This window comes from Hippichthys cyanospilos, chromosome 5 (assembly GCF_059441005.1).
Source record: "Hippichthys cyanospilos isolate Australia breed blue-spotted pipefish chromosome 5, RoL_Hcya_1.0, whole genome shotgun sequence".
Taxonomy (NCBI): Eukaryota; Metazoa; Chordata; class Actinopteri; order Syngnathiformes; family Syngnathidae; genus Hippichthys; species Hippichthys cyanospilos.
Genome location: NC_142373.1, coordinates 19,144,760 through 19,171,475, shown reverse-complemented (window position 1 = coordinate 19,171,475; position 26,716 = coordinate 19,144,760). Strand labels below are relative to the sequence as shown.

Genomic DNA, 26,716 nt, shown 5'->3' with positions numbered 1-26,716 from the left:
TGTATAGCCCTGAATCACCACAGTCTCAACGGGCTTCACAAGTGAAAAATAAGTCATACAGAACATCCTAAGTACACAACAGCATCCCCTGAACAAAGCCCGCAGATGGAAAAGAAAAAACTCAAAATCCTCATCTGGGGAACATAAGAAACCTTCAGAAGGGACCGTTGATGGGAGGAGCCCGCTTCCAGGCTAAAGATCAAGTTTCTTTGTGACATATCAGAATGTCAAGCTCTTAAGCAGTCAAAACCTGATCTCCTTCCAGGTCTATTTTTCTAGATCTAGTTTTCCAGGTGTTCCAATGCTCCCAGAATGGGAAGGAAAAACTCGAAAACCCCATCTGGGGAAAATAAGAAAACTTTCATAGGGACCTCATCTCAAAGCAACACTGTATGTATTGTGAATTTGTAACAGAGACAAAAAAAAAAAAAACCTCTCATGGAATTAGTTATAATCTGATCATAATTATGTCTTTTCCAAACAATGATAAAAATATGATGTGAATAAGAATGCAGGTAACTTGACTACAAAATCAAAACTACATGAGAACTAACCCTAAGATTGACACCATAAAAATGCCAGTTGATGCTGTGCCCTGCAGTAAATCAAAGCTACAGCATAAATTCAAACTGTCAACATGAAATCATATGCGCAAATACAAGCTTACAATTCTAGAGTAGCTTCAGTAATATATGTTCAAGGCTACCTGGCATGCAGGTTGATGGGCAGGCCGTCCACTCGCTGAAGGGTGTCACAATGCAGTCTTTCACGCAGGGAGGAACACAGGGCCGGGTGGTTTGTGGACGAGCCGAATCGGGGCATCTGCACGCACACACAAACAGCGCTCTTATATTGTCCTCATCGCTCAAGCCATGAGTGATAAATGTCCCGAGTCATGCTGGTAACAGGACAGTGCAGTGAAACAAGTGCCCTGTCCTTGACATCACACATCTTCTCACAGGAAACATGATTGATTATTTGTCCTGCTGTTTGTACGAGCTCTGGCAAAATGAAGACTGATAAAAAAAAATATATATATATATATATATATATATATATATTATATATATATATATATATATATATATATATATATATATATATATATATATATATATATATATATATATATATATACACACAATAAATACAGTTGGCTCACATAAGCTATTCTGTATTCTGTTAAATGAATGGTAACTGTTCAATAGGTGAGTTAATGAACCTCCTAATAAAATGGAAGTACATTTATTAGTTTATTAGTTCCTTCTATCACTTTGTGTTGATGGCATAAATAGATCCTTTTCACTCAATATAGGTGAAATTTGTTTTTATTTTCCTCACAACAACCCCTGATGATCTCTCAAGCACACTTAATGAGAAGCATTGGCTTAATTATCCCAATAGCATCTTAATGAGGCGATAAAATGCCAATATTGGGTCATTGGTGGAATCGAATGTCTCCCTAAGGAAAACTTCAGTGATCATTAATATGACCAATTGATTAATTACTTAAATATGATCCAAAACATGATGGCAAATTTTATGGATGTTTAGTAAACAATAGCCTACATGAGTCTAATAGTCATAGCAATTCTTTCAAGATTAATGTGAATGTGCGTTCCCCTGTTTACAAGCATAGCATCAGCAGTCCACTTTTAGTACCGATAAGGCCCAGGGGAGTCCCGCAGCAAAAATCAATTAAAGTTCACAACATGCCTGCTAATTAAACCTGACGAAAAGAAGGCTATGCAAACTAGTTATTCAGCTCCAAGGACACATTGTCATCACTTTTAACCCACGTGGCATTATGTAACAAATTATGAAAATTCCTTTTGTTTTTTTTTATTTATTTTTTTTTTTTATTTTATGATATTATAAAAGAATCAATGGGGAAAAAACACTAGGGAGCTGAAATTTCCAGCAAATGATTAAAACATGTACATTTTAGAAACACAACGATTGTGACATTTCTATGTGGTTGCAGCTGGACATGTGAGATTTTGTTTACAAAAATAATCTTTGTTCAATTTTTGGACAATATGAAGCCATTACAATTTAACATAAATAACATAATATAATAACATAAATAACAGTTTTTGAGATACATTTTAATGGGATTTATTACATAGATTTTCCTGCGAATTTTGCAACATTCGGTTGAGCGGTGGTCTTTGTTGACTTGTGTTTCATATCAGGACAGTTAGGTGTCAGTAGAGACCCGTTAATGGCTAAGTGTTGTTTTCACTTCACAGGCTAAAAAAAAACCACCATACCACTTTTCAATTTTTTGTGGGTGTTAATAAATTTAACGTACATATGTATGGATAGAAATGATGCCACTGAACAATTTGAGTGGTTGAAGGAAAGAATTATTCATAAATAACTTAAATTATGCCTTTGGGAGCATTTACAAAAAAGGAAAAAAAAAGTTTGATATGTATAGTTTGCAAAGTGTGTGCACAAGGGTCAAAGGTGCATCACTATTATTTGACCAATATTCTTGTCTTAAAGGAAAATCAATGTGCTGTGTATCCCCTATGTGTCAAATAGCTTATGTTACATATCTGTAACAGGCTACATTTTGTCAATGCTGCAACTCTAAAACGATTCATAATTCACTCGGCCATGCACTTTAAATCTCACGCTTTGATGTCTTCATCCACCAGGAGCTGCACACATACACATTCCCTCACATAAATACCAGGTACGGAGCCACTTCCCCACCCTCAGCGCTAAGTGGCTTTCCTCGACCAAGCAACTGAGATCCAGGTCTCACTCGAGACTCAGCATGGTGCCGCATTCTGCCAGTAGCAGAAAGTCAGCAGGCAAAAGAACTTGATCAAAGTACACCCAAGTACAAGGCGCATGAGACTTGCAACTTTCCTTCCTCAACTTTATCCTCCTTCCCTCTTTGCAGTGATGCATGCCAAAGGGCACAGCAATGCAGCTGGGCAGCAGGGGAATATTGTCCGCTACTCCAAAAAATGTGTCAATGACAAATACTGGCTCTGCAAACACTGTGAAGGGAAAGGCCAATCTATGAAAAATGTGAAATAATGAAAAAAAAAAATCTATGCATTTTTTTGTCTACTGTATACCCCCATGAAACCCAGACTATTCATTTGTGTCCATTTTGTGTCATCAAAATGCGGTGGCGTGGCTCAGTGGAGACATATCCCAACTGAGAGGCCGTGCATTTGATCCCCCAACCATTGTGACCTATCCATCCATCCGTCCGTCCATCCATCCATCCATCCATCCATCCATCCATCCATCCATCCATCCATCCATCCATCCATCGTATCTAGCCGCTTGTTTCATATATAGTACATAAATAACCCAGCAACAAATGGCATTAAAAAGTCTTGGCGATGCCATTTGTTTTCCATTAGCATCCGCTCTGCTAAAGGACAACCTGTTGCCACTTTGTCAACTTTCATTATTACCTCTGTATTTGTGTGAGAGATAGGACAAGGCTAAGGGGTAAAAATCCCTTCTATAATTCAGTTTAGAGCACTGTCAATAATATATGGAGCTAAGGAAGGGCAAAAACGTTATAAATGATTCATGCGTCTTCGTGGTGTCGGCATTAGCATTGTTCAAATAACAGTGTTTGCAATTGTGTTCTTCAGAGTACCGTAGTAACAATGGTCAAAGATAAAGTCAAATGTAATCACAAAGAACAAAAAAAGACAAACATGCAAAAGTCAAAGAATACAATTTCACAAGATAGCTGTCTCCTCTGGGAAGCTTTTAAAATTCCAAGAATGAAACAAATATGCTAAAAAGCTCAAATAAGCAAAAGGAAAGACTAAATCTTCCTCTCCTCATGTAATTTATGATCTCACTTGGGCTCCGCAATTTAATACCACAAACTCTACGAGAAGTCATGCTTCATACAAAGTTCTAAATCTAAACTGCAATGGAGATGTACATACAGTATATGAATATAATGCATACGTTGCATGAAAATCAATAAAAGATAAAAGAACAGTGATACAACATACCTTTTGCTCACAACGGCTCCACCGTTCATCTTCATGCAGGTGACTTGACGAATTTGGACTCCCAGAGCGCAGGTGGCAGTGCTGTTCTGGAAGCTAGTTTGGTTGCTCTCCATCGTATCGTTAATGCAGGGCCCCCATTTTGAAGCCTCCCAATAGAATACCAGGCAAGGATGGTCATTACAAACTCTCCACTCTTCCAAAGCTGGGGCTCCTGGACACTCTTTTCCCTCTGGGCCAAACAAACAAAAACGCAGCTTGCTTCACTACACATCTACTGATTAGATTTAGCAATGGGACTTTGAGTACATTGGTTCTCAAATGGGGGTATGTGCATGCAGGGGGGGTACATGAAGGCACTCCAGGGGTTACATGAAATTTTAACAGGGTTTCTGTAGGTTTCACCAAATCAAAACATATCATTTGCAATGCCATGAGGGGAACGGTACAGCTTGATTTTCAAATTAAGAGCAAATTAATTGGACCATAGACAGCCTGTTGCTAAATTCTGCATTGAATGCTTTCTATTTTTATGCTTTCCTCAGATGAGCTTTGCCATTTAGTGACACAATTAACTGGCAGATGGGTCAGAAGTAAAACCGATGATCTACTTTGTTTTAAGGTTTTTGTCATATATACATTATATATTTCGCTTTGTGCTGATTAGGGGTTACTTAGCGCAAAGGGTTGGATAAGTAATTCATAAATGAATAATCTAATGTCATAAATAATCATATTATAAATGTATACATTATTATATTAAAATAAAAACATTATTTTATAAGACTTGTATTAATGGAGGTTAATACATTCTCATATAATACAGTTGTGCAGAGACTTGTATAACTTCTGTAAGTGAACTGCAGTTGTAGTTGTTTTTAGCTGAGGTTAAAGAAGATGCGCCTGCGAGGCTTTTATACTGTGTCTCTACATGTGTTGTTGCACCATTTGTGTTCCAATATTAATTTATTTGTGCAATACTTGCAATAGTTGCATTATATTACCAAGTAAATATTTCTAATTCCATTCATTGAAAATATTCAATACACTCAGTAGCCTGAACTTGCCAGTTGTTTGCTTGTGTCTTAGTCCATCGATATTGCAGTTCATTCTAAGCACTTTGCAAAACTTTTTACTTAGAAAAACGACAGGTAATGGGATCAACAGGGAAGAAGGCGCCCATGTGTGTGCTTTTTGTGCCCTTGATACTTTACATCTTGGGAACATGCTGTTACCTGTTTGGCAAAAAAAAAAAAGTTCAATGCAGTCCAGCCAATTAGGCCAACTGCAAGGAAAAGCAGGGCTATATTATCACAGTGAGAATTCTACTTGAGTCAAAATGTCAGACAGATTCCTAGTTTTTTTTTTTTTTTTTTTTCCCGACCAGCCTGTGTCACATTTAACATTATGTGCAGCGTCTCAAGGTGCAGTTAGGGCTAAGCGGTGCAGGTTTGGGGGACAAAATGTTCATCTCTGCGCTTCTTGCTGACAGATGGAGAGTAGAGCTGTAAACGAGTATGCGGGGTAAAAGGAAACGTATGCAAATGTCTGGCAGAAAATGAAATACTGCCTCAAACCGCATTACCTTTTCCCGGCAGGGCCAACACAGTGCGTGTGCGACTTTGCCGACCCTCGGCATTTTTCGAGGCGCAACTGTGTGAGCAGGGAGACCAGGAGGACCACACGCTAACAAGGCAGTCGGCAGGACAGGCCACCTCGCAGGGAGCCTGGGATGGAGGAGGCTCTTCTGTGCAGTAAGTCACTGGCACGTTTTCGCCTGGGCAAGGGGAATGACAGAATTAGATCAAACTTAAATAAAAATCACATTTTTAATGACGATTACTGAGGTTAGGACCTCAATAATCACCATTAAAATATGAAGTGAAAGGAAAAAATAACATGGAAAGCTCACTTAAGATCTGATCTGCTTAAATCAATGCTTCACAAGATTTTTTTGAAAAAAGCCCCCCCCAGGAAAGGTAAAACCTTTTGCGCCCCCACGCAATAACCAAGCTGACTCTAAATAAAATTATCAACAAAAGCTGTTTAAACCTTTTTAACACTAACAAAAGAAAAAGAGAAATATAAATGAACTTTCAACACCTGTTAACTACTTTTTTACAGTATTTATACAGGTAACCATATTTTCCGCACCATAAAACACACCAGATTAAAAGGTGCACCTTTCAATGAATGACCAATTTTTAAACTGATTTCATTTATAGGGCACACCCCATTATAAGGCACATAGAATAGAAGCTACTGTAGTGACTGGGGTTGCGTTACACATCTACTAGATGGAGTTCTGCTAAAGGGAATGTTAACAATACAATCTGATAAGTCAGTCAGATAAGATTGATCTGTGCCCCCCTGACATCATTTCATTACCCCCCTCCATAGAGGGCCCCGTCCCAGTATTTGAGAAGGACTGTCTTTATTCTAATCCGAAAGCTATGAACGTGCTGATGCGCTGCAGTTCTACAGTACGTCCTCCTTCCTTTATCTTGCACTAATAGAATATTTATGGGCTCCCAGTTAACTCTCGGCCCTGAAAAAAAAATCGCGATTCATTTTCACAACACAGCAATTTTCCAAAAGTGGCCCACAAGACTCTCTTGAGTGAGATCTATTCAAAAGTAAAGTCATCCTAATAACTTGAGCCATCATGGGATGTACTTCCAAGCGGAGCGGCATCATTATCTTAGTTGAACTCTTTGAAAAACATCACTGAAAATGTTTTTACAATAGCAACCCAAGGGCAGATTTGACACCAATTTGCCGTTTGATTTCCTCTCCAGGACAATATCCTTGGTGCGAGAGATGAAAAGTTGAGAGCGCAAATGTGGGTATCATTTCATTACAAAGATATGGAAGACTCCTTTGGGGATTTCGGAAGCCTTTTGTGTCCATAAAGCGACACTGATCTCACTACAGCCACTAAAATAGCTGCAGTGTTTACAGTGGAGCCATTAGTCTACTGAAGGCATTGATAAAATCCCACCGGTGACATTGGGCCAATGGCTTATGGCAATTATATACTGAACAACAACTTCTGACCAGTTTAGAATTGATTTTATTTTGCCTAGTTTCACAAGTGACAAATAGAATATGTCAGCTCAAAGAAAACAACGGCGGATTGCTTGAGGCCTCCTCGAGAACTTTGCATGTAGATATGTTATTATGCAAAATAAAGTAGCCATTAATCAATTTGAAAAATCAAACAAGAAAACATTAACAGCTAAAGTCACAAGTTTCCGAGTTTGTGAAAGACAGACAACATGGGTGGGGAACTCTGCAAATAGACGGCTGCCCTGAGGTCCTTTTGCAATATTAATAAAGCCAATGGTAATCGTGGCTCTTTCTCAGATAACAGCTCCGATACCCGCGTGCCTATTGAAATGGTTTTTGCTCTCCTCGCCCACCCACCGATGAATCTTTTAACTGAGGTATCTGTGGATAATCCTCTCACCTTTGCCAGAAAGCTCATAACCACATTTAATCCTCTCATCTGGTCTTCTTTATATATATAAGAAATGTGTGTGTGGATGGAGGGATAACCCAAAAGAGTTATATCAAAACAATTCAGTTGGATTGGACTCAAAAGAGAATCCATTCCTGCAAAACAGCAACATACAGTAGGTCGGAGGTCTTCACTTTTTCCACCAAGCCAGAAAGCAAGTTTCCTCATGTATTTTTAAATCTAAAGCAACATCAAGATGACAGCCACACAATCATATCAGGCCTAACAGTCATGATACACAGCACTCAGCTTTGTGATAATGAAGGTGTCAGGACTCGAATTGCAGCATAATCACTAGTCATTTGGATCAACAAAGAGTCTCTGATGAAGACGTACAGGCATTTTACACAAAGGCTGCTGATGTGTTCACACTGAGGACGACGTCTTCAGTGTGGAGTGAATTGAAGAGGCAGCTGGCAAGGCCAAGAGAATAGATGGAACACAATGTAATTAGGAGTATGTTCACATTGTATATTGCTAAGATTGAGGCATTCTCCAGTCAAGAATCCTGGAATAACCCTGCGATGATTCTCTTGGCTGGGCCCCAGAATCAATTTGAAGTCCGCGCTGTGACGCCGTGGATGCGTTTGGAATGAACACAACTGGGTAAACAATACATAGAGGGAATTTGTTGACGGGATACTGATGATTGAGTGCGCCAGCCATAACATTTTGATTAACCCTTGATTTCTTTCTGTGCCATTTTCTTCCACATCATTCTCGCAGTATTCTAGCACACTCCTGGTAGTGTGATATGGTGATGCCATGTTGAACTTTGACATGTTGTCACCATCTGATTGAAATTTCAGCTCCCTGTTGTCTATTTGCAATGCTTTCCCTCTGATGTGAATTGGCTTTGATGTAAAGATCAAAGGACTGGACACAACAGCGCACAAAGGTTCAGTAAAAATGACATTGTATGCCGATCAAATCGCCTTGATTGTAATATTGTTATAACACCCTGTTTGAAATTTTTATTTGCTATATATGCTTCAATTTTGAAGCCATTTATGTGGGGACAAGGCGTAAAAACTATGAGTTTTTTGTAAAAGAAAGCTAAGGATTTTAAAATGAATCCATAAACTGTTTTATATGAAAAAAACAAAATATTTTCATGTTTTTGTTTTCACTTTGATTAAAAAATAGGTTTAATATGTAATTGAATCATAATTCTATTTCTTTGAACTCTGAATTCGTCTTGGCATTGAGCTAAACAGTCTTTTAATAAAACCATTCTTCTTCTGTACTTTACACAAATCCAGAAATTTCTGATTGAAAACTTTCACTTATCTGATTGTTTTGTTGAGCACATCTCCCTCTAGTGGAGGCATAACGCAAGCCCAGCCCCCACTGGAGCTTCTATCTATGTGCCTTATAATGCGGTGCGCTCTATAAATAAAAACAGTTTTAAAAGAGGCCATTCATCGAATGTGTGCCTTATAATCCGGTGCGCATTTTAGTCAAACCACTATATAATTTTCATTTCGGTGTTGGGCTTGAGGAGGGTTTATAATAGGCTGGTACTGAATGAGTTTAAAAAACAAAAAAGGAACTACATTCTGCAAGCTCCAAGGAGGACACAAGAGGTGGCCCTGGCCAAGAATGAGATGGTGGCCTGACCAAGAGGGAAACGGTGGTGCTGAATGAGCTCTCGTTGTAATCACGCTGCTGCAAAGATCTCCAGTAGCCACAAAGCAGGTACTTCAACTTGTACTCGTGGTCAAAAGCTTTGGGAAAAATGAAGAATTTCTCGGGTGGGATTGTCGTGTCATGTAAGGCACGTGCTCTTTTCTCATAGAGATGTGAGTTGAGGTGATTCGGCTGACTAATTAGTAGGCCTCACTGCTCCTTTATCGTGTGTTGTTTCCGTTATTACGCTGACTTGACCCTGACACTGTGGCTCTCTGCATTTGGAGAGGCTCACAAATAGATGGTGTCGCCAGGAAATAGTGTTTAAAAATAAAAAAAATCCTTCTCGGTTCACAGAGTGCATTGCGTGGCACAATTAATGAAATTAGATGGACATTACTTATAGTTATAGGTGTTCTTTCTATTGTTTGAATAGGACTCACGGTTAACACATTTATGCTTAATTTATTTCCCATTATATATATATATATATATATATATATATATATATATATATATATATATATATATATATATATATATATATATATATATATATGTGTGTGTGTGTGTGTGTGTGTATAATGTGTGTGCAAAAGAATTATATCAAAACAATTCAGTTGGATTGGACTTTTTTTTTTTAAGACAAACTGTAATTGAAGTTGTGTGTAAAGTAGTGACATCCAGGTCAATCCTTTGCACAACTTCCTTGCATTTCTCAACTATATCATTGGTGCTAAAAGTTATTGCCTTGTTTTGAATGACAGCTTAACATAATCAAGGAATTTCATGATATATACATTATTAAAGGATATGGGGTTCTCGAATGGACTTATGAGTAGTAAATAATGATAGCAGTTTTATTTGTGTACAATAGAAGTAACTAATTAAAGTACATAAACGAAAAAAAAGTCAAATATCAGCAATTATTTCTGGGCTGTGTTTGAAGGGCCATTAATTGGCCAATTAACAGGGCCTAAAATTTTTTTACAGTGCTTAATAATTATTTACAATAAGATTTGGTGCTCAATTGATGATTATACATGAAGACAAGATGAAAGCAGTCCAGCAAAAGCCTTTTAGCATGAAAGATAATGTGCAAAACACTACTGATGCCATGGCAAATGCTTTTAATGAATATAACAACTTGATAGTGAAAGGAAGAAATTGTACCTTCAGCGCTGATGCACTTTGCTTTTTGGACCATAGTTCCAGGGCCACAGCTGCTTCTGTTGGCTGTACATTTGCCTTGCTGAACTTGCCAGAGGTAGCAGACAGGGTCTTCGCAGGGGATGGACTCTACCAAATGAGGGCACACATCCATTGGGCTGCTGGATGCCCACAACACCTCTCTCCTCCTTTGGATGAAACCTGACAGAGATGGGGAGAAAGAACAGAGGTTGAATGATCAAAGGCATCCTTCCACACATTTGGAATGAACATCCCACACTTTTTAGAAACTCTTAATTAGCTCAATCATCAATGCTTTGGCTCAGCTCTGAGTTTCTCTAGACCAGGGGTCACCAACTCCGGTCCTCGAGGGCACCTATCCAGCATTTTTTCAGTGTAACCCTCCTCCACTGCACCTGATTCATAGGATGTGCTCATCAAGAAGCTCTGCAGGAGCACCAAAATGATCATGATAATTTGCATCAGGTGCAGTGGAGGAGGGTTACACTGAAAAAATGCTGGATAGGTGCCCTCGAGGACCGGAGTTGGTGACCCCTGCTCTAGACTGATGAGACAAAGTGTGAGCTATTTTCTGTCAGTCAGACCATGTTTGGAGTGAACCAGACATAACTGGTCACATGGTCAATAACATCCACCAGCCTCCTGTTGTTGGTAGTAGGACAAGTTTAGGAATAGAATGAAGACATAGAAATGGAAGAGCGCGTGACATTTGCCAGTTCAATAAATGGTCTATTTAATTTTAAAAAGAACACTTACAAAGACAACATTGATGAAAGTAAAGTGATATGCATCTACTTTTGTCAGAAGAGGCAAACCAAGTTTAGCCTACCATATAAATGCAAAGCACCCAGCTTTGACAGTAGTCATAGCTAACGATAGCAAAGAAGACACTAATGTATCAAATTGCAACAATGTTTTTTGCCAAACTAAACTTGAGAACGCCCTGCATTTGAGCAATACTGAGACAAATATGATGGATATTTTTTTAATATTACTTTGATTTAATTATTTGTCGATTGATAAAAGAAAAGAGCACCATTCCTCCTGATAGTGGGACCTAAAAGTTGCAGCCAGCACACTTGGGACTTGTCTCAAATAGAACAGAAAATAAATAGCTCCAACTGCATCTCTTCAAGAAAATAAATGATTGATCCACTTATTTTGTTTCACAGTTTTTTTTTTCAGATTAGATTAAAAAAAGAATAAATAGACCAATTAATTACTGATCATTCCAACACAATTAATCTTGAGAGGTTCTACAAGAAGAAAACAACTTAAAAATTATAGTTGTATAAGAAAAAAAACCCAAGAATCTCACCTCCTTAACCTCATTTCCAAAGTTAGCAGAGAGACAGAGGGCCAGTGAACGAAGGAATGAGCTGCTTTAGGCATCCAGAAGGTGTCAGTGATTGGGGTCACATTACAACATTTGCTAAAAGTCGCAGTCAAACTTGTTGTTGCTGCCAATGCGCCTCACTGGGATGCCTTTCGTAGTTTCTAAATGGTTTTGCTTGCGGGGGTACATGGCTTGACATGACTAAAGAAAAAAAGCGGGCACTGTGGACAGACAACTATAAACTCAGGATATGCTGGAACAATTATTGCACATCGTGTAGCTTTGGGGGTACAATTGTGCCAAACACTGCCTTTTTAAAGGGTTAGGTTTTTTTCCCTTTAAGCTGCATGTACAATGGATACAAGGAGTTCATCCATCCATCCATCCATCCTTTTACTTAGCCGCTGATTTTTTTGCTAGCCAATCGTAAGGCACAAACAGACAACCAACAATTCACACTCCCAAACAAAATAAGGGCAGTTTGGAGTGTCCATTATATCTATGATGCATGATTTTTGGAATCTGGGAGAAAACACACGCGGGCATGGGGATAACATGCAAACTCCACACCGGAAGAACGGAGTCAGGAGAGAACCCATGGCCTCTGAATGTGAGCTTGACATGCTAACCGTTCTACCACTGTGCCGCAGAATGTGCACACCCTCAGATATCGGACCCGACCATTTTCACAATTGACCAATCACAATGGTCATAGGACTAAAACAATGACACCTGTCACTGAAAGGGCCTGATTCTCCCTAGATGAATTTCAGATGTTCTAGGAGATAGTTCCTTACATTTTTGTTTTTGCGCCTGAATAATGAATAATGTTCGGAACTCCTCATAATTTCATCTGCCTAGTGTAAGATCCCGGTTTTAACTGCAAGAAACAAATAAAAAACAATTCCACTTCTCTCACCCAACGCACCTTTTAGAACTGTGGCCAAAAAGTTCAAACTTGAGTTCAGCAGACCGTAGCAAAATCTTCCCACCACGGTGGAAATTGTAACATCCTATCAGCTTTTATTAGGAAAAAATAGCAAGTCATCAGTTCCGTGTCACAGTTTTATTACAGTATCCATGCATGAAGGTGTCTCATCTCTCGTTGCGCGTATGCCAATAAAAAGGCACAGAACCTATAATGTAATGCAAAACCATACAAAGTTTGGTCTTTTTATAGAAATGGGTAAATACATTCTACATTGTCGTGGAAGACATATGCATTGTTATATGTTCAATTTCAAGGAAAAACAAAATCTCAGGGATGAATAACTATCTCTAAATGTAATGTTCTGTAAAGATTTGTGATCTGTGGGTTGCTATCGTGCTTTTTCTTTCCTTTCTGTTTTGCACTTTTGTTGTTTTTTTTTATTGTTTTTTGAGCTGTGGGGTTTTGTTTATGTTTTTAAAATTGTGGGTTTTTTTTTTCCCTCGTGTCAGTGTCTCATCAGCGCGATGGCGTCCACCTGTCCGTGATAACCTGCTTCCCTTTTGTGGGCCAATAAGCTCCTTGTTCCAATTGTTTCTTTTCCAGGTGCTCCTTGTTGTCTCGCATGTTTTGAGTGTATTTAATTTCCTATTTTCTTTAAATTCTTGTCGGGTCATTGTCAAAGTGTTGTTGTGGATGTTGCGTCACAGTTGCTGTCGTCGTCCTTCCTTCGAGCTTGTTGTTTGGTCTTCTTGATATGAAATAATTTTTTGAGCACACCCCTCCTGCCTGCCTCCCCGCCTTTGGGTCCACACCTTCCACATCATGTCAAGACATAACATTAAATGATAAAATTTCCAAATGTGACAAAAACCCAATCACATTTTTGCCCCATTATTTCCATCAAGCCTCTCTCTCATTTTGTTTTAGCTCCATAACTCATACTACGGCATGAAATTGCCTCAAAGTGAGAGATTTGTAATTAAAGTCAGTTTCTTATTAAATCAAATAAATACATACAGACTTCGCTGATTGGAATTGACTGCTTGACTCAAAAATAACCAACTTCGCAAATTAATTATAGAGGGTTTTCAAGTCCTTGACGACATAGAGAAATGCTGGAGATGAAATAATGTAAACTTGGCTCTGACCAACCTCCCTGGGGTCATTTCCAACTATACTGAAGCAGCAGCCACATTCATCTTCAGCTATTCTCATTTTAACAAAGCCCTGACATTTGGCACAAAGGTCCTACGTTATTTCCTTCCACAGGTGGAACATCTAATCTCCAGGAGGGTCAGTGCCTACACAATACATCCTCTCACAATCTACTAATGTGAGGCACTGGTTCAGGAGGCTGATGTGAGTTGTGGTCTCCATGAAGAGCAGAAAGAGTAGAGACAGTGTGAATCGATTGCGCTTACTGCTGCTGAAATCTACACCATCAAAATAAATAAATAAATGAAATTATTTTGGCATAGGCGTAACGAAGAGATGTTAATAATTGATATGCCTCTCGGTCATGCTGGTTATTTCAGGCAGGAGAGCTGCAGCGCTGTGTGAAGATACAGCACTCCTGTCAACATTGTGACCGCAAGTAAAATAATTACAAAAACTGGATTAAATAAACCCCATAGTTAAATGCATTTGCATCATATCACTGTCAAATATGATAAGCAGTGAGAGCTGGGTAATACACGAAAACTACTGCAGGGCAAATTCAGAGTGTATTTAAAAAGTATGACACAGCATTGATATCTTTAGTTTCTTCCTGTATACAGGTATCATTTTGATTTAGGGTTGACATTAAAGACTCATAAAAGTAACTAGTGTATTGTAACCCCTGACTACAAGGCAACTGCGGGCCAACAATTGCCATTTCTGAGAGAAAAAAAAGCGCTATTAACAGTTGAGTATGCTCAGTTGTAAACTAAAAGTCATTTCAGGTCATAACACATCGTCCACATCATAAAGCCGACTGAGAAAATATCAAGACGTGCAAAGCCACATGTAGAGTGTTACAATAACACTAAGGGCTTTATTTTGGTGACTGATGCAAGTCCAGCAGGACTCACACATCCACGCGGAGGCAAGTTAGACCAGGTGTTGGTATTTTTGCAGAGGTGCAGAAGCCAATGTACAGTGTTCCCTTGCCACTTTGCGCTTCATCTTGACTGCTCTCAACTGAAGCCGCGCCGCTCTTCCTCACTACAAAATGTAATATCAACAGCGGCCAGAGGCGGCGCCAAAAAAGTAATATCGAGTCTGTTTTAGGATAAACTAAATCATTTCCAAAGCATCATTATTTCGGTTGCGGCCCTTGCGGCTCGGTACCAGTTAATCCATGGATCGGTACCGGGCTGCGGACCGCTGGGTTAGAGCACACGTGTTCCATTTGACTCATTTTTTTTAACTGCGGCATTTTGGCATATACTCAACACCATCATGAACATGGTGGAATATGGATGCTGCACAACTTTATGGCAAAACGACCTCGAGCTGCATCGCGAGGAAAAAGAAAAAACAACTGCTTCCGACACATTCAACGTTACACTGCTGCACCGTTCACTGACTCCTCACAATGTAAGAAATCTGAAGGACACTTATCTTAACTGGCAACAAATCTATCATTTACAGGTTTTGGAAGATGAGATTTATTCTGTTCTGCTATTTTACATTGTCGCCAAACTGTGAAAATACGAGAATTTCCCCCTTAAACGAAGTGCAGCATATACAATACAAGGGTGAGTTTTATATTTTTGGAATCGCAGTGTTCAAGTTCTCCGTTTGTGAAGGTCACATCATTAATACAGACCTTTTCATTCATGTTCTATTGTGAGGTAATGCTGTTTTTTTTTCCCTCACATTTGCTCCCCCTTGGCCAAAGGTTCAATTAAAACGGTACCCCATTGATGCAAACACATCAAGGATCAATTTTCCAGCAGGGCTGACTTTTTTTTATATTGTATTGGTTTCCTTCATGTGCTCTGGGCATACTAAAGCCCAAACGGAATGTGTCACTGGAGAAGGATGTGCAAAACAGCAGATGCCGCGTCTTCTACTCCTTGAAATATATTAATGACAGTGTCTGCGAGACGAGCTGCCGCGGTCCCGTGGAGAGCAGTGTGGGCACTGACCTGAACAATCCACACTCCGGTCCTTCCCTGGGGGGCTCTCATGCACATTTACGCACGACAGCGATGAGGTCGCGCTGCCCTTTTAGCAGAGCAGAGGGCTAACACACCAACAATTTTGGCACACCAACACGTGTAACTCACACTGAATGCCAAGACTGTCTGAAGGCTGTGACACACCTGTTCACCTGCTCCAAAAGGCGGCGAGACAGCGCCGTCCTGCTAAAGGCTTGTGCATGCCAGCCAACTTACACCCACACAAACACACACACACACAGGCAAGGAAGCATCTTATCCATTTCTTAAAAGCTCCTGGGGATGGCGAGCCCGGCCATCGGCGCACTCTCTTTCTGGTTTTCATCAGTCATGGCTTGTTCGTGTGTTGCTTTATTTTATTTTATTTTTTTTCTATGGCAGACTTCTTCTCTGCCAGGCACTTAGAACCCGAAAAATAAAAGTGTATAACACAAATTATACCTGTGTGCGGTGCCACCGCTGTTATAAAGGTTCAAAACATAGCGCGCCTCTCAAATGAATGCATATGTATGCGGAACAGCGTTCAGGTTTGTTTAAATCTTGTTAACTACATTGAAAGTACTCAGCTCAGTTACCACAAGCATCTGCTTGTAAATGTATAAATAACATGGCAATCTGTCATGAAACTCAGCGGTAAATAGATATTTTCTTACGACGTGCTCATTTCCACATCTTGCCCATCTGTACAATTATCTGTACCAATTTTCTCTCAAACAAGCTACTTATTAGGCGACTTTTAAAAATATATGTATTTTTTATTCAAATGGTTTGATCCCAGCTCTCATCTCATCCATTATACATTCGTGTGTATACATGTGGCTGCTAATGGGACTTTAACTAACTTGCAAGAATGAATCACTTCATATGAAAAACAACAATATTACGTGCTTGATTACTTGCTTATGGTAGAAAATTGGATGAGTTGTTATGTTATTACTTTGAGTATTACTATATTGTGATTGAAAAAGTTTTAAAATCTGTCATTGATTGAGGGTGCGCCTTATAATCCGGTGCACCTTATAGTGCGAAAAATACGGTGTGTGTGTGTGTGTGTATATATATATATATATATATATATATATATATATATATATATATATATATATATATATATATATATATATATTATATAATATAATATAATATATAAAATTGTCTGTCCCGCTTATTGAAAACACCAATAGAAGTGAAAAATTTGAAAACACTGTCATATAATGCGATTTTTGTTTTTATAACTTAAAATGAAAATTCAAACTGACGTGACCTATTTTATGTAGATATACTGATGGAATGCTTTGGTGAGCACAAAATGTTAACGAAAACTTAATGTGTCTTATATTTTAAGATCTGGAAATACTTTCAGCCCTATAAAGAACTTGAAACCCAAATGGTTACATACAAAGTATTGTACATGGAATAAAATTTGTCTTCCAAGAACGAAAACAAATAAAATAAAATAATGACAGAAAAAAGCAAACATCAGAAAACTATGGTAAGGCTGCATCAAAAGAGGTTCTAAACAAGTTATTAAAATGCTTTTAAAATGTGAACAATTTTGTGCATTTTTAAGCATTAATAGCCTAATTTCCTGAGCCCTTAACATGTTTGAGACCCTTTACAAAGTTTAGACTGGTGATGTATACTGATAGAACAGAATGAAAACAAATACAAAGTCAATTTTTGTACTCCAATCCTTGGCACTAATAAGTGCAACCATTCATAAAATAATGGTTGCTAAATGTTTTTTCTCTGCGTGACATTTGAAGGCTTAAATTGCTTTCAAATATAGATACAAATGTGAAAGCTTCCTGTTAAAAAAGCAAGGGCAAAAGAACAGGAAACATTATGTTGTGAATTTGCTCTTTTCAGTTTGTAGTACTACGATTCCAGGAAAGCCAACTCGAGCACATATACTAAATGTGCTTCTTGTTTGGGGGGAATAGATTCACAAAAGAAGGAAATGAAGGAAGGAAAGAGAATAATTGGCAATTATCACACTAGAAACAAAGCAGTAACCTCTTTGTCTCTCTGACGTTTACAAGCTATATATATATATATATATATATATATATATATATATATATATATATATATATATATATATATAGTATTAGCTCCTTTGTCCAGCTATCATTCTAATTCATTACCTTTGTTTCCTTGTGGATTTTTGCAGCTGTCATGTACGCAGTTTCCCCAGGGTGACCAGTGGGAGAGCAGGCAGCGGTGCTGGCAGGGAATGGAGCAGTTCCTGACGGCCAAGGGAGCTTCTTGACCTGCACACAGTCTGGCAGTCACAGGTCTGGACACTGTGCAAACACAAAAGACACGGCAGAGTTAATCCAAGCTTTGGCGCACAAAGGAAGCGGTGGAGCAGGTGAGTGCTTTTATTTTGCCACAATACCTTCCTTTTTCTTCTGTAGCGTGACCAGGAAATGTTAAAACGGAATGTTTTAATTGGGAATAGCTGCCAGTCAACGAGGCAAACTGGCGATATCTGCGATTCGTGCAAGCTGTCTGTCTCCAAGGAGACTGACAGGTTTTTATCAATTTTGAAGAAGGCTGTTACATCACTACAGATAAAATTCGGAGTTTATCGCAGCATTCCTTCAACTGGTATTTCTACTGCTTGAGTTGGGTGACCAGATGCCCCCTTTTCTACCCTCTATCGACATCTTAAATTGTTTGTTCTCATTGCATCTTCTTGCAAATATCCCATATTACAGATTGTCACTGCGGGACAGAAACAGTTGAATTGTTCTTGGTTGTTTTTTCTGTGTAAATCATCTTCGTTCTTCATTTCAGATTGTCTATTATGAAAGTTTGACTGACATCTATGATTGTTTTTCCCCTTTGGCGCAGCTGCATCTAGGGGGTGCATAACACAACCCCAGTCACTACTGTAGCTTCTTTCTATGCGCCTTATAATGCACCCTATATATGATAACATTTTTAAAACAGGCCATTCAGTGAAGGTGCGCCTTATAGTGCGGAAAATACGGTACTAACATCATTAGTCAGAATTGCTTCAGATGTGCATTTGTCAACGATCAATTCAGAATTTGCATGACTGACTCGAGTTAACTATGTAGGTTCCCAATAGAATCGCGCTGCTTCACTACAAATTAATGTTGGTGTTATTAGTACAATAAAGCAGACCATAAAACATCGGTTGTCAAGGGTATCAGAGTTCTCAACAACAAAGTGACAATATTTTCTCCCTGCCCACAACACAGGAGTTTTTATTTAATCTAATATTCCAGTTTGATGCACTTCCACACATCAATGAATATCACATTTCCATTTAAATGAGAGCCCAAAGAGAGATTCAGCAAATGTCCTTCCTGCATAATGTCTTCTTGCCCTGAGTCATTTTACATGGTGTTTGATCTTCTGTGTGGAAATAACATGCATGCTTAAACACATGGATAAAGTGCATATTACACATTTATCGGCTTTGTTCCCTAAACTGCGGGTGACAATTACGAGGGCTGCAGACATCTCAAAGCAGCAAATTGTTTTCCGAATAAGTCGCACAAGGGGAGCGCTCCGCGTTGAAGGCAGAAGCCACATCAGCTTTACATCACCTGAAGCTGTGCCAGGGTTGTAAACACAGCAGCTTACATATTGATCTTTGTCCCACACCGCAGACCACAGAGTGCTTCACTGATATACTACACACTGGGAAAAAAAAAAAAAAAAAAAAAAAAAAAAAAAAAAAAAAAACTGCTGACCTCGAAGCACTTCGGTTATGATATGGAACGAGACTGATAGAATGTACGTATCTTTATTTCCCAATCGGACGAGTTTACTTGCCATCAATCGAACGCAACTGCGAAATAACTGTTCCAAATCTAAATAATGAAAATGAATCGGCTATTGAATATAACCCAACAGAAACAATGGAACCTCAAAGACCATCTCATATTTCAAATCAATGTTTCTCATAAAATATATAGTGAAGAGAATTTTTTTTGTTTCAGAAGTCACCAGAGAGTATTTCACTCAACCAGAAATGAAATAAATACATAATAAATAAATCGTTTAATCATAAATTGAAATAATTTTGTAACCCTCCTAACTTTATTTATTTTTGTTTGTTTATAACTCAATATTGTTCTGTTCCCATTTATTTTGGATGCAATTTCATGCCAACCACTAAAGGGGAGCATACTGTTAAATTGAACATGGCATAACAGGAAAAGTCAACTTTTTGGAGCTTTTAACCATATCCTTAAGTTAATTTCTCACCCCAAACACTGTCAAAGGGTTATTTTCCTACATTGATGCATATCTAAGCATTCCTTACGCATTCTGCGCTTTTGCACCGGCCCGCCCATGCAGATGAAACCAGCTTGAAGTGCGCTTATGATGACAGGAGCAATTCGCAACACCTCTACACCTCCCCACACTGCCTGTGCAAGAGAAAATACACCCCGACCTCATCAACTTAGTTTCGTTTTGTTTCCGAAGCTGAAGAGGAGAGATTTTGCACCGAGTAGACCAAATACGCAGCGGCATTTTAGTTATTAGCTACGTTTTACTGTAGAAAATGCTAAAGTGGCCAAAATGTGTGCTTGGGAGCACACAGCCAGACAGTCGGTGTCTGTAGAAAATAATTCACCCATGTGCGAAACTATTGTTAGGAATACTGGGTTTCCATGGGGGCTGATTTCATAGGAGGAAAGTGTGTTAGTGAGAGTGGTGTATTGATGGCATTTCACATTTTAATGTCAGTAAAACGGCTATTTTTGGCTCCATGTTGGAATATTCTCCATCAGTCGCGAGTCTCGTGAATGCTCATCTCGTGGCCTGCCTGGTTAGAAATTTCTGTACTATAAAACTCAGATTTAATCTTACTTAAGTCACTAATGTACCAAATGCAATTTATATGCACATATGTGATATTTTGCGGAAAGAACAAAATATCATATTATTTGAGAGGAAAAAGCAAAATAGGACGTACTTCAGCTCTATTTAATTTTTGAAGGTTTTTAAATGCCAGGATCTCTTTTATCCTGTATTTTATGCCAACGGAAAGTGGCGATTGGAAGTTCATGTTCTCGTGTTCATCTTTGCATGATTATTGTTGTAATTTGTGGAATGACCCGTTAAGTTTGGGAGAGTTGTTTATGGTAAACATATGGAAGGATCAACGCACAGCTATACTTTTGGTGCAATGTTTTTGTGTGATGAGGTGTAGGAGAATCTTCTAGCCGAGGGCAAGAAGCTGTTAATGTGGTGGGAGGTTGTGGTCTCAATGGACTGTAGCCTCCTGCCTGAGGGGAGAGGGTTGAACAGGCTGTGCGTCCAGTGTGAGCAGGGGGCAGCTTTAATCCGATCTGCACGCCCCTGGGTCATGGACACGTACAAGTCCTGAATGGATGAGAGCTTACAGCCGATCACATTCTCAGAAGCGTGTACAGCTTGAGTTTGCTCGGCTGCTGTAGGAAGAACATCCAATGTTATGGTCAGGAGGGACATGTCGGATTGTTGCGATTGCACCAAGACACTAAAACTGCTTCCTGTAGGAAGACCCATGGCTATCTGAGATAAGCCCACTTGAGTGCGGTATTATCCTCAAACTTGATCGTTGTTACGGACTGACTGTTAATGGAGAAGCAGTTAGTGTACAGGGAGAAGACCTAGGGGGAAAGTACAGAGCCCTGCAGCGCTCCGGTGGTGCTAGTCCTTGTGTCTGAGAGAGATTTGAATTGCATCATCTACTTAGCTTCCGGTGGTCAATTTCTTTTATCGATTAATGACTGAGTTTGTTGCTTGATGTGACACAAAACACAATGGTCTGACATAAACTAATTTGCGATAGTCTTTTATGCACTATGGGGCGCACCTAAATGATTTCAATTTTCTCAAAAGCTGACAGTGTGCCTTATAATCCAATGTGCCTTATACAGCGGACATGTTTTTCTTTTTGGAAGATGATAAATAAAATGTAAATGTTTCATTTCTTACCTCGGCATTTCAGTTGTTTTTTTTTTTTTTTTTACAATAAAATCTTTCATAACACAATTTTTGAAACATAGATACTATATATGCTTCAATTTTGAAGCAATTTATATGGGGACAAGGCATAGAGCAGTGTTTTTTTTTGCAAATAAATAATATCCAAAAAGTGTTTTTAAATCAACAAAACAACACATTTTAAGGTTCTTGGTTGCAATTTGGTTTTAAAAAAGGTGTACTATTTGATGGAATCATAATTATTTTCTTTTAAACTCTTGAATCTTCTTGGTATTGATCTTAACAGTCTTTTAATGTAACGAAGAGGTAACATTTTCCCCTCATTCTCCAGATTGTACAGCTGTTTATTTAGAGAGTGAGAGTGAATGGAGAACGTTTATATTCCATTTATAAAGTTTGACTGACTTATCTGATTGTTTTGTTGACATTCCCTTTAGCACAGCTCCATCTAGTGGATGCATAACGCAACCCCAGCCACTACTGTAGCGTGTTTGTGCTTTATAATGTGGTGCGCTCCATTTATGAAAACAGCTTTAAAGTAGGCCATTCATTGACTTTGCGCCTTATAGACTGATGTGCTTTTTAGTGTGGAAAATACGGTATTGACCTTTTTGTTCAGGTTCATACCTCATACCTGCATTCATTCATAGTTTTGAGGACTTCAGCGAGAATCTACAACGCATTGCCTTGCTCCTGACTGCTGGCAAGCCACTTCATTCTATTATTCAGCACAGTATTACACAAAGTTGTTAAAGGCAATGACATGATCTTCTAATAGTGGTGTAATTATCGGGTGTGTCATGACTACGGTGCTCTCCTGACATTACATATTTTTAACCTAAATGATGTGTCCCCTGGTTAGGAGAGATTTGTTTTCCAGCATCAATGTCAAGATGTTGAACGGTACAAATGTTCCACGCTTGTTTCCATTATCGAACTACATACACAAATGTGACCGCTTCTCCTCGGAGCATGCATCATCACACCTTCGCTATTGTGAATAATCGTTCCAGTGTCCTGCTAAATTGTTTTCTGAGCTTTATAGTTTCGCCGGGCCACTGGCATGGCCTCGGATGTTTTATTCTCCTCACAAAGACACTCCCTGAAGACTGCTGTTTTTTACAAGAGCTTATCCAGTGAGGACGGAGTGACACTTTAAACTGCTGTGGAAGCAACGTTTGTACAAGATTTGTCTGGCTTTCTTCATCCCCGACATGAACAACTGACACAACGTTGCCATAAATCACTTTCAAATTGATGACAACTACTTAGCGTTGCGGTTTAAATGCTTACAGTGTCAGCGCTGCGTGTTTGCTGTATGGCGTAAACAATACGAACGCTTCTCCGTCATTTATCTTTTTTTCCCACCACGCTGGGATTGCTGTCTCTCAATGCGGATTAAGTTTTTAAATGAAACTGCTTCGCCAATGAATAAGTGGCTCCCAGGAGAGTCTACTGTAGTTGAAGATAAGCTTTGATATACTTTGAACATGCTTAAGCTTCACCATCACTGCCTGCTCTTTATTCTTCTTGCCTGCACAGCCACGATGTCTTTGTACTTTTGGAAGCGAAGCCCAGCTGTGATGACGATGCTTTTGTCTTACCCTCCTTCCTGTGATGTGGAGTTGAGTCATCAGGAACTTGAACGCAGTAGGTCTTTCTGGTCTGCACCCCCCCTCCGCAGAGACTACTGATGTTAGCCAGACGCCGGTCCGGCTTGCTCAATAAAGGGGAAACCAAGCATTCATCCCAGTCAGTGGTCCTCCACTCATACCTGAAAGGGAGCGGAGGGCCAAAAAGTGTTAACAGCCAAGAGTGTGTCTAACTTCCAGTCACTGTCAGTGACGTTCGATAAAACTGATTTTCTATCCGATACAATACTGAGAAAGAATCCAGACGTTATCGGCGGTGTGTGAGATTTCTTTCAGTGATACAGTATATAAGATTGCAATATGAGCAACAGCGCTTTGACTCAGCTTGACAGTTTCTCCCTATATACCTGGAGTGCCAGAGAGGTTTGACACTGTGCTCTCTTTTTCTGTCTGCTTCATCAAAAATGCCTCGTATCGTGAGCTGTGGTTTAACTGGAGGAGTTTTGCAAGGTTACTTCTGCTGTTTTGCCACAAGTGTATCATGGCTTTTGTGGAACTGAAATACAAAAGCTGTACAAATGATTTTCTGCAATTTGTCTACATCTGAGTTTGCTGGGATTTGACATGGCTAATGCGTTATGTCAGAGTATCAAATATACGGCCCGCATGACGATTTTGGCCCGCAAGCGGGTTATATCCATCCATCCATCCATCCATCCATCCATCCATCCATCCATCCATCCATCCATCCATCCATCCATCCATCCATCCATCCTTTCTCTTAGCCGCTGCGGTATCTGAATAATCAATATCCCAGCATCAATGCGCTAACCCACCAGTTACTGTTATTTGGAGTCAAATTTCTGTCAGCCCGCCTTTCAGCTTCCCATTGGGCATGGCCGTTGGTTGATCCCAATTAACTTATACGGAGAAGAGGCTGTGAAATTGTGTGATGTGACCAAGAGAACAGAGTTCAAGCAATTATTTTACATAGATAACACTGTGACTAAGATAAATTAAATTATTACTTCTAAATTTCTCTTAATGAAATTGTATCACGATGTACAATGGATTTCTGTTTTCCTTGACATTTTTTAACAGTGTCTTTCCAAGAGACATTGAAGTTTTAATCAGATAATTACAGAGTACAGCCTTAACCTCATTAAATGGTTGGTGCCCTACCAATGGCTGGTTATATAAAAATAACAGTGAAAAAAACAGTCGGATGAGAAAGAAAAATGCTAATCAGAGAAAGAAGGTAGCAGACCCTCGAAACCAATGATTAGTCTTGGTCATGAAAAGTGCACTGAAGCAAAAAGCAATATTATTTGAGTTTTCCAGAACAACAGCCCTAAGTAATCTATCAGATGCTTATTTTCTATAATGAGTTTTTCCCTAATCATGTCAAATCTACGCTCTGATATAGCAAATAAAACAAGATATTCCGGTAGGAAAACAACGCCGACTACATTATTTAAGAAATGTAATTACCAACCATCTAACTCTACCGTACAACCCGAAAAACAACGGTGGGCCCCGTGGACCGCAAACCTTTTAACTGCTGCGGGACTTGATATTAAATTAAATTAAAGTCAATACTTAAGGTAGAGGGACAAATTAAATGAACAGCAAGATCATGAATATCAGCAGCCTTTGGGTATGCTCCCATAATCATTCTTGTTAGAAGGCTTTCTGAATTCTGAATGGATTTTTTGAGTGAATAGGAGATGAAATATGAGCTCTGTTTTGGGGCCAGTGAGCTACAATAGATCAGAAACAGGTCTACAAAAAGTACCTTGGACAGTTTGGGAGCAGGTCCCCTATAATGTTGCAAGCTTCTTTTTCCTCAAGGACGGGACATTGTTTGCCCCCGCTCAGTGGGATCTGCGTCACGATTCGTGACCGCAGACGGTAACCGGGAGAAAGGTCGGTGGAGCGGCAGGTCTTCGAGCAGGGACTCCACGACAACCAATCAGAAGTGTGACAGTCTCTGGGCATCACACATGTCTGGGAGGTCACGGGGGAGTTGTACTTGGTACACAGGCTGTGGTTTGGGAAGATAAACGTGTTACAGAGTGAAGGAAAAAGGGCATACTAAAAGATGAAGTTCCAAAGTAGTGACACATTATGAAAACCATACATCATAACACTGCCAGAGGACAAAAGTCTGCAATAGCATCTTCCTGAAATTCCTCCAAAATCTTTCATCTTAGACGACCGTTATACAGGTTTTCAAATTTAAAAAAAACAAAAAAACAGGCAGACGTGAAATTGTTTTTTGCGGGAATGCCAACTCGATCAATATGAAACAAGCAGATTAGTCATGTAATTACAGCTTCTATTGTTCAATTTAGACTGCTAAATTTGGTTGGTTATTAAGATGGGGCTACAATTCTGATCTAATTTGTTAATTAGGTTGTAATTAGAACAACAGAATGAAACTGAGCTCAGTTGGGAAATAAGCTAATTCATCCATTTAACCAGTCTCAGGCAGTGCTGTAACACGAAAGTTTAGAGGCAAAACTAAGACTGATCAAGACAATTGTTTGCATCGTTCCGATGGTTGTGAAGTACCGTCATTCTCCGATTACTTGCTCATAAGTCGACCCCCCATTTTTTACTTCAAATTGCGTGAATTTTACAAAACGCGGGTATAAAGGTACCCTTGACTTTAGTGATTACATAGATCATGGCTGTCCAATTAAAACACATGGGGTGTTATTAAAATTATGAAATTATGATAATTTTAGAAGCATTTCTACATCGTATATTGAATTACATGGTTATGGGGGGGACTGCAAGGCAATGTATGCATTGACGCCAATGCTGAAGCTGAATGATTTGAAGTTTAAATTTTTTATTTTTTGACACAGCTGAATATGAATTTGTCGAAAATCCCTAAAATTCATCATCACTATCTGAGACGCCAAATAGCTCGTCCCATTTAACCCCCGGACGTCCTCTCTTTCCTGCTCATCGTTTGTTCAAACATCCTCATTACACTTCCACGGGTAGTCATCTTCGGCGCCGTCCAATTTTTTTTAAATGGAGGTCTTTAAAAATTATTTGCTGATCGTCTTACTTGGGATATTCTTTACCCAAGTGATGATTGTTTTGAGATCAGCATATGGAAGAGGCGTGTCTGTGCAAGTTTGCAAAATGGCGTGTTTTAAATTATGCAGGTATAAGTCGACCGCCCTTTTATGAGGGTTGAAAGGAAAAAAAAAAGTATTTGTACTCTGAGAAATACGATGATTTAGAAAATAACTGTACATACTGGATGTGCCATATGTTCATATCGAGAATCCAAATACCAATTTTTTTTCACATAGCGGGGACAGGAGAGGAGCAGTACTTGATATTCAGC

General features: G+C 39.1%; 1 protein-coding gene across 1 annotated transcript in view; it reads right to left on the bottom strand.

Annotated features, from left to right (window-relative positions):
- The window catches only part of thsd7ba (thrombospondin, type I, domain containing 7Ba), a 125,472-nt gene that overhangs the window by 65,144 nt on the left and 33,612 nt on the right, over positions 1 to 26,716 (bottom strand). Inside the window, exons 4-10 of the mRNA XM_088415855.1 lie at positions 25,145 to 25,393; positions 23,362 to 23,531; positions 17,926 to 18,084; positions 10,327 to 10,524; positions 5,590 to 5,781; positions 4,008 to 4,236; positions 707 to 822 (exon numbers count right to left, since the gene is read on the bottom strand). Of these exons, the coding sequence (XP_088271981.1) occupies positions 707 to 822; positions 4,008 to 4,236; positions 5,590 to 5,781; positions 10,327 to 10,524; positions 17,926 to 18,084; positions 23,362 to 23,531; positions 25,145 to 25,393 (1,313 nt within the window). The remainder of the gene's footprint in view (positions 1 to 706; positions 823 to 4,007; positions 4,237 to 5,589; positions 5,782 to 10,326; positions 10,525 to 17,925; positions 18,085 to 23,361; positions 23,532 to 25,144; positions 25,394 to 26,716) is intronic.